The sequence below is a fragment of the Protopterus annectens genome, chromosome 6.part1 (assembly GCF_019279795.1).
Source record: "Protopterus annectens isolate FY-2018-M chromosome 6.part1, PAN1.0, whole genome shotgun sequence".
NCBI classification, from domain to species: domain Eukaryota; kingdom Metazoa; phylum Chordata; order Ceratodontiformes; family Protopteridae; genus Protopterus; species Protopterus annectens.
In genome coordinates this window covers 334923028-334937157 of record NC_056738.1, presented here as the reverse complement: position 1 = coordinate 334937157, position 14130 = coordinate 334923028, and the positions used below count along the sequence as shown (strand labels likewise).

Genomic DNA, 14130 nt, shown 5'->3' with positions numbered 1-14130 from the left:
TCACCTAGTGTAATTCATAATTGTAATACGCATTATGAATAAAAAACTGTTAGTACCTACCATGTATAATATTGTTTCCTGTTTCTTTTTGCAATACTGTTAACTTTAAAATGGTGAGGGACCTGTAATAGTGCCTACTGGTTTAAATTCTAGTGCTTTTACTCTAATAACACGCTTTCTCAGATACTTAGTGGCATGTTGCTTGTAATTGTGCTAGAGGTACGGGACCGGAAATGGGCAAGGATTATTACCAAGTTTTGGCAGGTACCGCAGACCGTTCAATTCATACCGTACAGTCTTATTCTAGCCTAGGGAAGTCATTATGCGAAAGGACACAGTTCCAGTAGGACGACTTTGATGGTCGGACCGTAAACGTTTTGGCGACGGCATGTTAATTTTCGGATACTATGGATTTGGATACAGATATTGAATCTCTTTCACGTGGCGGATTTCTCTGCCGTTTGTGCGATGTCCGAGTTGCTAATCGTAAGTAAGATGCAGTTGGAGAAACACAAAACGCAACCCCTACCAGATACTGAGTTGCGTTTCATCTCCAACTGTTTAGTGACATTTTGTATCAATCTGATATAGTGGATTCAGGGTTTCTGGAGGTCAAACCTTTAAGACAAAGAAAAGTAATAATGCAAGTTTATGTGGTAGCATGGATGGATTTATAATTCCATACGTCCCTGTGCACAGTAGTGAACAAGCAACCACCCCCAATGGGGTTGTCCCCAAAGACAAACCTGTTACATTGCACTAGGGTTGCCACCTTTTCAAATGGCCAAAGTGGGGCATTTTCGGGACAGACATCAGATTTTACAGTCCGACACATACCCACGGTCAGTACAAAGGATGTAACTTTACTTTTTTGCCTAAATGGAAGCTTATTCTTGTAGCAGCTTAGGTGCTTATTCTGTTTCTTGTAACATTTGGGTATTTTACATACATAATTAACTATTTTAGTCAACTATTACATGGAATATGGGACATAATTATGTCCTACAATCTCAGGACATTTGCCATTTTTTATTTTTTTGGTCAGGACACAACTGCGCAAAGAGGGACTGTCCCTCGCAAAGTGGGACAGGTGGTAACCCTACATTGCACCACCCTTTTGTTGATTGATTGTAGTGTGTCTTGTCTAGCAGTCTTTTGCTGATTAATAAATAAATTCAAAAAGCATTAATATTGTGCATTGTTATTTAACAGATGCGTGGATACACTGACTGTACCAGTTGGATTGTATTCCTCAACTTACTTTTTGACGTATAATTTTGTGTTTCCCCATTGTTTGCAAAGTTTTGTATGTCTAATGCCTATTTGCTATTATTTCAATTGATCAGCTATGGGCATGGGCCCTGGTCATAGCTGAAAAGTGGCAGTTCACCAGCCACCCTACACAGTTAATGCATTTCAAAATAAAATTAATAATGTTAGTAGCCGTGAAAGGCGTGCAACCATACTGTGGAGAAAAGGAGGTTGTCATTTTCTTCATGAAATTATTTGGCTCCTGTGGCTTAGTAAGTGACTTAATGTACTCGTTGTTACGTCCATATGTCATCCATTAAAAACAAAATGCACACTGTTTTCTCCTGTGTTTTTTAATCTGATGATTTGTCTCCTGTATTTCTTGTACTGGATTAACCCCTAAGAATCGGGGAAATAGACAGCTGCATGCCTCTCTCTTTAGAGTATGCTGTAACTTTAAAATGCCTGAAGTTGCTTATTTGTGTGATAGTTACTTGCATGCAGGTTTAATTCACTTGTGTACTTCGTGGAATGTGAGTTGTGCCAGCTCACTGTAAGTAACCAGTCCTATTTCTCCAGTGTACAGACCTGAATCTGTACCTCTGTCCCTAATCCTAACCCAAAAACTCCATTCCTAACCCGTAAAATGCCATCTCTAATTCTAAAACTTTGTCCCTGACCTTAAAAACCCCCCCACAATTTTAATTCTAAAACTCTGTGCCTAACCTTAATAGGAAAACTGTTTCTAAGCGTAAAACTCCATCTCTAACCTTAACATGAATCCTCCAACCCAAACCATAAAATCTCTTCCCTATCCATAAAACCGTACTGTTAACTCTAAATGTCTAACCAACCCCCCCCCCCCAAAAAAAAAATATCTCTGAATATAGGAAAGTAAATTGCCTACTTACATTTTGCACACACTTCTTGTTTTTGCTTCAGAAGCAGTACATTGTCATCTTCTGTGGTGTAACTAGCAGTTGTGCTACTTTTGGACCGCCTCTGCCTACATGCTATAAGTAATGATTGCCTTTACTTGTAGTGTCAAGGTCTAACATGATTGTGCATTTTTGTCTTTCTGAATGAACGGTTGAGTTGTGCTCAGTTGTGAAAGTTAGCATGAAATGAAAGAGAAATAAATAAAACAAAGGTTGTGTATTTTAGTATTATGCTCCTCGTATGAAATGTAACTTAACTAAGTTTCCAACCTTTGAAATAAAGCATTAACCTTAAAATGTAAATGCCTGACCCTAATTCTGAAAACACCACCGTCACCCTCAGCTGCCCCTTCATTGAGGTAGCCTTCCCTTTTGGAAAGTGTATATAGTTTCATGTGTGTGCTCTGAGTTAAAAGGGGTTGGTGGGATTAAGTTTTAATTTTATTTCTTGTGTGTTTGTATTGAAACAGTGTCTGGGAAAGTGTGACATGGGTTTAAATACAGGTGTGAAGAAGCTATTACATAAACGATCAGCCTACCATATGTCAGTGTGTATGTGAGATGCCAGTTGAAAACATCCATTCAAAAAATGTTATATAATATGTGGAAGTATATCTGTAGTGTAGTATCTGTAGTCTAGTATAGATTGAATAGTATCTGTATTCATACTCTTGTCTCTATACATTGGAATTCACTACCTTTAGCTACCAGGTCTATGCCTGGCCTAACCCATTTCAAAGCCTCTTTAAAAAATCAGTTCAAAAATACAGGGCTCTGCTCTTGCATAAAGCCTGCCTAATGCTTGGGTATTCCTCTTCTGACACATTTCAACCCTTGCAGACTGCAAGATCCTAAAGCTCTTCTAACTCCTTTGCTTCTATACCATATGCTTATGCTTATGCTACTGTTAAGGCTTTGCTTCTCTTCTTCTTAACTCTGTCTCACTATCTACATCACTAACTTCCTGGCTGCTATTTTCCTAACTGAAACTAACATTCTATTTTTCATGTACTATAACAGTCAGTGTCGCACATTGCACTTCCTACGTACTTTTTTATTTTTTTTTATTTTTTTTGGACACTATCTACATCATGTATGATGTGAGTGACTATTATCGTTTGTAATGTTTTAACTATATAGAATTGTCTAGATGTGTAGTAATATATTGCAACATCTTGTAGCAGTTTGTTTTTTCAACTTTATTTTTTGTATAGTATTTCTAATATTATCTTTATTGTATTGGATTATACTGTATTTGTACTGTACTGTATGTGGAGCTTTTCTTCCCGGACCTCTACTGAAGACTGGTTCTGTAGACCCAGTCAGACCACCCCAGTAAATAAATGTCAAATACATACATAATATGTGGAAATGTAGCTTTTTATCAGAATGGCAGCTTCATCAATATTAACATGGAATGCAAATGGTCTTGCAGATATAGACAGAAAACAAAGTTTTGAATTATATTGACTTGTAGGGTGCAAATAATAATGTTACAAGCAATGCATCTGAATAGAAATGAGCATGTTAAGATTTCAGGATAGACATTAACCAGAATATCAGGGACAAAAGAAAATGAGAGAAATAGGTACTTTTCCGTTATTGGGGCAACACGCATTACACAGGCGTGTCATTTCTTTGCTTCGTTTCCTAGACATGAACGACACTGTAGTGTTAGCATGCGTTAACTGCAGCATACTTTCCACAGTAATGTTTGCGTAGAACATTTCTCTTGACTCGTGTTTTTGATCCGTTGCCTTGGCTTTGAAATTTAACATGTAATTCCTGTCGCACATAAAGTCCCTGCCATGTTTGGGATGCAGGGTGGGACGGGTATGACAAAACACGAGATTCTGCCTAACCAGACCATTTATGCGGCGATAACCCACAGCCCGGGCACGCTTCTGGGAGTTTGTGAGGGATAAACCTTGGAACACCTCCGACTTCTGAAGGATGATCCCAGGAACACCCCGGGAATTTCCATAGGAAGATCGTAGGGCCAGTTGCAGGCATGTAATAACTATTCACGGACCTCTGAAGTGTACCTTATTTCGGAGAAACTGACCTCCTGTGGGGCCTTAAACAGTTCCACTTTGAGAAGAGAAAACGAAAGTATTGTGCATTCTTAAATGATGCGTTTTACCATTAATATTGATATTCTGTATGCATTTCGGTAAGCAATCAGCATACCGGTCAGCTGTCCATATTTTCACAGCATCTCCCATGTTTTTGAAAAATATTTGGGTTTGTTCCTCATACAGTTTCAGGTTTTCTGTAACAGGAACACAGTGAAGGGTGTACCCACATCAGCGACATCGATGCGTGACTGAGTGCGTTCATTACACGTGTTGCTCCGATAACGGAAAAGTACTGAGAAATAACACTAATCGTGACAGAGGTCCATTAATGACAGAAAAGGGATGAAAAAGATTATCTTGGTAAATTGGTGGTAGTAAGAGGTATGGGGGATTATACAGGCACATGTTTAGGGGTAGAGACTGGAGCCTGATTTACAATAGTGAGGATGTATCAGAGGACTTAGAAGGGAAAATATAATAAAGGATGATTGATTTCTGAAGAAGTGAATGAAAATATTTGTTGATGAATATGTAAATTTTAGTAGCAGGAACCTGGACCGAATTTACTTTATTCCCCAAGGTACAGTAACTGGGCTAGATCAGATAGAATTTGCACTTCACTGGAGTATCTATATTTAATTGAAAGCTTTGTGATCCATCCAATTCATGGCACTGAATAAAAATTAAGAATAATGATACAGAGTGTTGATTGTGACACCTGTTCTTTCTTGCATGTCTGTTAAAGGGTATGGAATTTAAGGAATGGGAAGTGGAGAAGATTCAAGATTTATTAGGGAAGATAGAAATTAGTTTAGAAGGGATTGCTGATGAGTGGATTAAAATGAAAGTGGCGTTTAAAAACATGATAGAAATAAGCAAGATGAGGAAATAATACGAGTTATTTATAGGAGTTAACAAAAAAAGTATTGCAAGAGAAGGGGGATGTTGCAGTACAACAAGAGAAACAACTGCAGGGTGCTAAAAGGAATATAAGAATATATTTGAATAATATTCATGAGTTTAGATGGGAGAAGGGGGATGTTGCAGTACAACAAGAGAAACAACTGCAGAGTGCTAAAAGGAATATAAGAATATATTTGAATAATATTCATGAGTTTAGATGGGTTGCTGTTAATCAACTTTTTTTTTATACCAGCTGCAGACAGCAAAACCTTTTGGCACAAGGACTTTGGCAACAGAAAGTGCAAAAGTGTTGTAGCCAAACTTGGGGGAGCCTATGACAAGAAAAATCATATAGATGTATTGGAGATATTTCAGAAATTTTATGTAAACTTGTATTAAAGCATAGGGGTGGGGAACAATGAAAAGGTACAAATGAGAATATTTATGGAAGACTTAATTATGTCAAAGGTAGAGGAATATGAGTCTTAAAATTACTGGCAAGATAGCAGGAGATGATAAAAATGGTGATGTATAGTCAATCAGTAAGTAAATCTCCAGAATGGATAGTATTTTCTGGAAATTAGGAGGGAAGGAAGTGATAAAGATCTGGAAGGTTTTGTTAACAATGCTTTACAATATCTTGTAAGAAAGATGAGGTGGGTGTGTTACCAAAATAGGGTACAGATCCTTTCTATATGGCTTCATATATATCCACTTTAGTTTTAAATCATTGTTCTAAAGTGTTCGTCTCTATATTAGCTAAGAGAATAATAACAGTGTTACTAAAGCTGACAGCCACAGATCTGTGTGGTTTTGTTGAGGGGATGCAACATTTGCTAACATTAACAAAACAATGATAATTAAGAGAGAAGCAGAGTGAAGACGGTGCTAATTGATGGCGAGTATTGATGGAAATAAAGGATTGGACGAGTTATCTGGACTATGAGTAGGGTAATGGTAGATTGTGTTCCCTGACCGAATATTAAGGTTAATAAAGGTGGAGGACGAATTAAGGTGGAAACTGCCTTTGAAGTGAAGAAACATGAAGGGATATCCTATTTTCCGACCGCTGTTTGCTTTATAATTAGAGCTATTGGCAAGAAAAATAATAGATTCACAAATTCAAAGATATAACTGGTTTGGTATCGAGAAACGTTAGCTTTATTTGCATATAGTACTATTTTGCACTTGATAAATCCAGAATAGGATGTTACAGTGCTGTGAGACCTTTTGAAAAAGTTTCAAGTCTTTTTGTATATAAAATAAATGAAGATATGCACAGGCTATAGCAGTAAACTTTGTACCCACACAAAATTTGATTCCGCAATACCTGTACTTATTGGGACATTATAAAATAACTTTTTAATCCATACATCTAAATACTTTGTGACCGCTAAGAATATGTGGGAAGAAACTCAACAAAATTAAAACTCCTGTGAAACTAGAAACTTCTGATTGTGAAAATGGGAGTAGTAAGATGCAGGCAGTGAAAATCTTAGACCCTTTACTTTTATATACAGGTCAGGCATATTTTTAAAAATACTTTAACTTCCCATGTTGCGCAATAAAGTCTATATCACTTTATCAAATACTCACATTGTCGAACCACTATTAATTGAATCCAATTTGCCGAAGCCTAAATTTATCGAACGGCTGTTTAATTGAAATTTTTCGTAGAGAAAAACAGCGGTTGGCCATCATTGGGAATTTGCCGTTTTTTACGCTGTAGTGCGATCTTGGAGTTGGCATATTTAGAGGAGGGTGTGTGTGTGGGGTGAAGCCCCCCACTTGGGTGGGTTTTAAATTTTTAGAATTTTGTCACTGGCGGTAGGTTGGCCAACCGTTGTTTTTCCCTATGAAAAGCTTTGATTAAATGGCCATTCGATAAAGTGGGGTTTTGACAAAGTGGGTTAAATTAATAGTGGTTTGATAAAGTGATATAGAAGACCCATGTAATGATGTGGGTATACAACAAGCTTTACAAAGATTTTTCTTTTTCATCCATTGTACATATGTGGTTCAATTGTTCAATTTGAGATTACATAAATTACTGAAGTCATGCATTTCCTGAACATTCACTCTTCCTGTCCTTTATTGAATTATGACTTGTGACATAGGAAAACTTACATTTATATAAATGTAATCAAGCCATGTTAACAAGTTCACATTTACAAACTTTATGCACCACAGATATCATTATATAACCTATACTCTAGCTAACATAATACAAATTATTCAGTTCCTGCCTTCTCTTAAATTTCATTCCTCCTCCAAAACTTTCTTCTGCATGTACTGTTTCATAATTTCCATTTTTTCTATGTAATTTACTCCTACCTTTTCTAGAGATCCCACCTCCTATTCTTTTATCTCTGTTACAGTGTTTAGTACTTCAAGTATAGTTGGTTTAGAGTTTGATTTCCATTTTCTAGTAATTGCTTTTTTGGCACCAGAGTTAAACTTAACAAGGCCTTACTATGTCTAGGCAATTCAGATTCTGTCCCAGCTTTAAAAAAATCATTTCATTAGTTACACTCATTTGCTCACCCAGTATTCCAGACAGAGTACCGTGTACGGAATTTTTTAAGTCTGCCAACTCATTTCATTCCCAGAAATTCTGAACATGTACGTGAAAGCAAAATGCACGCAGACTAGAAGTTTACATTAACCTCCCCTCAAGGGGATTATCGTACAGTATTACTGTGCACACTCAAACATATTCTTGTGTTCTTCAATGTCAGTGACAGTGTCCCTTAATTCTAGACTGTCCAGAAAAATCTTGGAGATTTGGCAACCCTGCCCCAGTTACCTCTTTATTCCTCATCATACCTCCAACATTTGCCATCTGCCTGAGGAAAAATTCTTTATAGTTTGCTTGGGGTGTAAAAGTATCTGTGCAAACACTTCCAGGCAAAAATCCTACTTCTTCTAGACCTTGTTGCATATGTGGGAGCCTTACATATGTTCTTCCATTATTTCTTTGTGAATTGCATTTCTAATGTCTTCACAATCTTTTCCAACAACATCTGATTGGTTCATATAGTTATTGTACAGTATTTTGTATGTTCACCTAATTATCCATTTTTAACAACAGTTTCGGCTCTAGATTCAATTAAAAATTCAACCAGTGCAGGTCTTTAATTTAGGATTTCCCTATCCCTTTATCTCTGTCTGTACTCTGATATCAGTCCCTGATATGGAAGGCAATCACTAGCATGCAATCCAAATGTCTTCTTGGCCTTTTCCCATTCTGTTACCTTTCCTTCTGTAATTATTTGTTCCCAGTACCTTGGTTCCTTTGCCAACTTTCCATTAAATTCCAGCCTCCACTTTTGTTTATTCTCTGTATCCCTAATTGCAGTCTTCCTATTGGCAGAACCTCCTTTCACCATTCCCATTTTGGCTCACTTCTTGGTATACTTTCTGTTAATTTATGAAATAGTGTTCTCTCTGACTGTTGTTTATCTCCTTAATTTGCATCCAAAACTCCATTTTTCCTTATTTTTTGAATTATTCCCCTGCTTCATCATCATCATCACCCCTTTCCACTTTGAATTGTAGCTTTTTGCTTGTGTTATTTACAAGAACCTTAACTGTGATCCTAAACCTCCTTGTTCTGTTTGGAGGGATCAATCTATCGCACTTGACTCCTGCCATATTCCTCTCTCAAATAAAATCCTTCAACTCTTAAATTACTTTTCACAGCTTCTTCTCTGGTTGATAGGTTCATAGATTAGTACTAGGCTAACTGCCCTTGCGAACCATTTTAAGCCTAGCCGCTTATCCCTTGTGAGACTCAAACCCTGCACCTTGTGTTTGCAAGGCAAACACCTTAACCGTTTGGCCACCCTCCCAGTCGCAATAAAAAAAAATATATATGCCTTATCTGTAAGGGTCTAAAAACGATTTTACTGCTTTTATCTTGCTGTACGTGTCTGTAGGCACAGCTTCCAGTTTCTGTATTGTCTTTTGTTTAATCTCTTCCCACACATCCTTAGCTGGCATAACTGAATCCTTTCTAATCCATACTCCTAAATACTTATTTTGTCATGTCTCCATAAATATGGTTACTAACAGACCAATTAATGTGTGGGTACATAGTGTATAGCTCTGTTATCTTCATTAATTTTATACCCCCCAAAACAAGCAAGCAAACAAACAAAAAAAACCAACAGAACTGTCTCAGAATATTACACAGCATTGAGATTTCCTTATCTGGTTCCATTAGGTACAAATAATATCACCTGCAAATAAGGCCAAATTTCTTGAACACCATATCAATTATGTCCTTGAATTTCTGAGTGCCTTATTTTCTTTGCTGGTGGTTCTAAATATAATGAGAATAACAAAGGGAAAAGAGGACACCCTTGCCTGTTTTTTCTGTTCAGACACAACTTATCAGAGAGGAACCTTCCCAATTTGATTTTTGCCGCTGATCCCATATACATCCTGTGACAAAAGGAGATACTGCCAGGAAAGCTAGCTGGAATTTTGTAAATGTCATTGGTGAATATAGAAATGATTTTTACAAGATTCTTGTGTTACACATATGTTATAACTGTTAGTCATGTGTATATCAAACCGCTTGTACAGAAGTGTGTGTTTGAAAATGTATTTGTAGAGTGCTGTTTTTGAAATGTAACCACAGTGTGCCCTACTGGAAAACAGAAATGTACCTGCACTATTTTAACTGTTTAAATGTGTATGCTTAACAGAGGAAACTGGAGGGTTAACCTCAATCTAGCAAACTTTAGAAAAATATCTGAAATTAAATTACTTTATAGGCTCCACAATAAATAAACTATCTCTCAAGGTTTCAATGCAGCTAGAGACGCAAAGTCTGTACTAGGAAGCTTTCTGTATTGTCCTTGAGTGAGCTAATTGCTTCTTTTTGTTTTATGACTTCCAGCATCTGCCAAAGATCTGAGCAGGAGCCCTGTCTGCATATTTTTATAGGTAGATGCTAAATGCTGCTAGCTTCTAGCAGTGGGGTTTGGCTTGGGAAATAGAAGTCAGATGACCAGAAATGATGTCATTCTGCAAGCTATCCCATCAGTAATATTTTAGATACTGATTTGAGAAGTCCGTTAGTGAGACAAAGCATTCTGTATTCGGTCTTGGACCTGACGAGCCATTCACCACATCGTCTGCCTTGCTCTAATGAAGTAAGTTTTTAGGGAGCAGTGTAACTCTTAGATACAGTCAGGAATATAGTGAAGCTTAGTTTAGATTTTGTTTTTCTTTATTTGTGTCAGCCTGTACTGCAATATTATTTTAAATATTTCCTGTGAGTTTAAACTCTGATGTCACTGTGAATATATATTTAGTATTATCTTATTCTTTTTATTATTAAATATATTTAAACCTTTCATTGTGGCTGATCTGTGTAGAGATATTTAAGTTTTCAAAGTATTTGCATATTTATTTGGTGACCTTGTGTGGGCCACTCCTAATGGCCTTTCTCTTGGTCAAACTATCATTTGTATTAGAATTACTATTACACAGTAAGACTGGATACTCTTTGTTAGTGGCATTAAAGTAGCTGATAAGGAGTGACTGGTGGCAGTGGAAACTTATCTTATAGTCTGGGCAGAAGGAGGGATAGCTAGTAAACCTGTGCCAGCCTTTCCCAAGTGTGTGCGTAAATCAAACCTCACACGAAGCACTGCTTGGACAGAGAGGGTGCTGGAGGTCTCGGCTTGGTCACTCAGCTGAGATCTCAACTCTATAGCTGTGCCAGTGAGGAGGTATTTGGGGATCTGGAGAAAGACGGAGAAACCAGCCCTGGACTGACTGTGGTCTCTGTGTGCTCTTAAGGGAAATTGCACTTGATGCAGAGAACTGCATCTGGAAATACTGTGTGTATACCTGTCATCCTCACAGTGAACGTCTCCCACTGTTGTCAGTGGGTGAGGATTGAGGCTGCTTGATTACTTGTCCAGTGGAGGGTTGTCACACAATAATAAGGTTAATTAGAAGGAAGGGTATAAGGAAATGCAAATGCTTCCATTGTCCTACTCAAAATCCCAGCTTACGCCATCAAATACTTTCTATGCATCAAGACTCACCAGTAACAATGGTATTTTCGTACATTCTGCTTCCCTCTGGATCATCATTGTTCTGTTAATATTGTCAAATGTTTGCCTCCCCACCACACCCCTGTATTTGCTCCTGGCTAGTTTTTCTTTCTATTGCTACTTGTCTCTTGCATGTAATTCCTATTTATTTCTCCTCTCTTGCATGACTTATCTCTTTGATTGTACACCTTCATTACTTCATAATTTTTTACATAACTTATACTGCATACTATGTAAAAGTTTGCTATTACCTTGTAATCCTTGTCGCTCCTGTTACATGTTTTGTTATATTTGTTTTTTACCTACTTGTACTAAACTAGCTTGTACTGTTCTGTAGCTTTTCTCCCTGGGTCTCTGCTGAAAATGTGTTTTTCCAACCCAGTCAAATACTACCTGGTTAAGCAATGTAAATAAGTAAATATTGGGCCATATATACCAACTTTGGCATCACCTTTGCCATTCTCTTAGCCATTATAAAGATAAACACTTTATAGTCATGGTTTAGGATTGAAATGGGCCCATATGAAGCTGGATCAGATGGATCTTTACGCATTACAGCCACTACAGCTTTCTTCCAGGGTTTTGATGCCTCCCCTACTTTTAAAACACTGTTAAACAAAACCTGCCAGATCTTTATCACTTCCACCGGAATACCATCTGTTTCGGGAGACTTTTCCTGTAGATTGGATAAACATTTTTATAGCGTCACCTCCTATCATAACTGTTAGTTGTTGAGCCTCCTCTACCTCTAACCTTGGCATATTTAAGTCTTCCATAAATATTTCCATTTGTGCTTTTTCTTGATTTTCCACTTCTTCACTTTATACAAATTTTCATAAAATTTGCAAAATATCTCTCTATACCTCTACAGGATCACTTGTTATTTTTCTTGTTATATGCTCCATTAGTTTGATAACAGCCCTTTCTACTTTCTCCTGCCTAAGTCGTCATGCAAAGTTTTTGTGCTCTGGAGTTATCAGAAAAAAAAAAAGAAAAAAAAAAACTTGTGTTCATTGAGATTCCCATTGTAATACTTTAACCTTTGATAGCCCTTCTAAATAATTCTTATTGCTTCTTAACCAGATCTCTTTTTCTTTTATTTCTACCATATTTTTAAACACCACTTTCTTTTTATCTTACTCACTAGCTTTAACTTCTGGAGTACTTTCTCGGCTAATGACTTCAGGATAATTTCCACCACCCATTCCTTAAATTCCTCTCTTTGTAACTAGTAGGTGGGGAAGTGCCAGTGTCTTATCGTTACTTCATTACCCTACATTTTTAGATACTTGCGCATTATCGCAACCACATTCGGAACTGAGAAGAATTGCTTTCTAGCTGTTCTGCGGCTGAAAAATGTGGTCACCCTGTTTTGGAAACTGGAGTGTGTCACTAACTCCCGAGAAAGCAGATGAGGAAATGAAAAGAACAGAAAGCAAGCCACTTCTGCAGTGCCGAATGTGGTTGGCCAGAAAAAGTATATTCAGTCCTGTCTGCATCGCATCAAAACCAAAAAAAAAAAACAGTGACATGTACTTCTTGCATCTTAATCCGTTAACTGAGTGAATCAAGTTTCATTACTTTCCTAAACTACATCACAATTTCACAGTATACTCTCACTTCTAGCATTTTACTCCTTTGTTCCTAATCCCTGTGTGTTTACCCAATCTCAGACAAACGTGCTTAGTAACGTCACAAAACACCACGACTCCTTTTTCAATAACATAAATAATGGATTGGGAGAATGCGTGTTCTTTCAATGAGTTTGCAAAACAGTGAACCCAATTACAAATGGGAAACGGACCAGTAAGTACCAGGAGGACCAAAGCATCAAAAATAACCCAGCGCAGCATGTGCTGGGCACATGCGTTGCGAAGTGACCCAAAGCAACAAGAATAAAGGCACAAGACCACCCGTAATCTGTCCTTTCTACAGCTAAAATGAAGGCTGCAGCCCAAGGCTGGCAAAGTTAAAACAGCTTTCATTCTCGAAAGCCATAAGGAGGGTGCTGAAGGGGAAGTACTGTATGCGCAGGTCTCTGACTGTTTATACTTTGCCTTTAATGCTGCTGTTTAGATTCTCTTCTCTTTTCCAGGAAACTGGAAAGTTCTGCTCAGCTTTTAGGAAAGAGTTAAAAGGGAAAGTCCGTCCTGGCAGCAAGGAAGAAGGAAGGGTACTTCGACCACGCATTCTCTCAATCACTTTATTTTATTGAGAGACGAGTGGATAACATAAATAACATGACTGCGAGAATGCGTGGTTGCGATAATACGCAAGTACCCATTTTTATCTTAGTAAGTCTTGGTGCATGATCTGAAATTGGTAGATCCTAATGTGCAGTATAGTTCTTGTCAAGTTTAGCCCAGTTATTGTACTTTGGCGAATAATATGTAAATTCTCACCAAGTTCCCTACTACTGAATTCATGTTTCTCATACCAAATATTTTCATAAATTTCTTCGAAAATCCACCCTCTTTTATTATTTTTCCCTCCAGATACAGCTTCACTGTTGTAAATCAAATTCTAGTGCCTGCAAATAAGTAATATTCCCCATTGAAAGCTGATTATTTCTCACAATTTTTAAGCTCCAAATTAGAAGTTTTACGTGGAATATAAATACATGCCAGTGTAATCACCATCCCTTGCCAGTAGCCTCTTACTCATACAAGGCTGCCATTATTATCTTTGTTTTCCTTTTCTATCACCAATGGGGCTCCTCTAGCAATTAATATAGTACCCTTTTTTTTTTCTTTTGTCCCTAATATTCTGCAAAATGTCCACCTTGAAATCTTTTCATTATCAAATTCACATGCTTACTTCTTTCCAAACATGTCTGTTGTACATTACTACTTGCATTCTGCATTTCTTATTAGAATTAAGTATTCT

At 37.3% G+C, this 14130-nt stretch overlaps 1 protein-coding gene across 1 annotated transcript in view; it reads left to right on the top strand.

Annotated features, from left to right (window-relative positions):
• Positions 1 to 213: 213 nt before the first annotated feature.
• TUT1 (terminal uridylyl transferase 1, U6 snRNA-specific) overlaps positions 214 to 14130 on the top strand; it is a 411795-nt gene continuing 397878 nt past the window's right edge. Inside the window, exon 1 of the mRNA XM_044075371.1 lies at positions 214 to 486. Within this exon, the coding sequence (XP_043931306.1) occupies positions 408 to 486 (79 nt within the window). The 5' untranslated portion in view covers positions 214 to 407. The remainder of the gene's footprint in view (positions 487 to 14130) is intronic.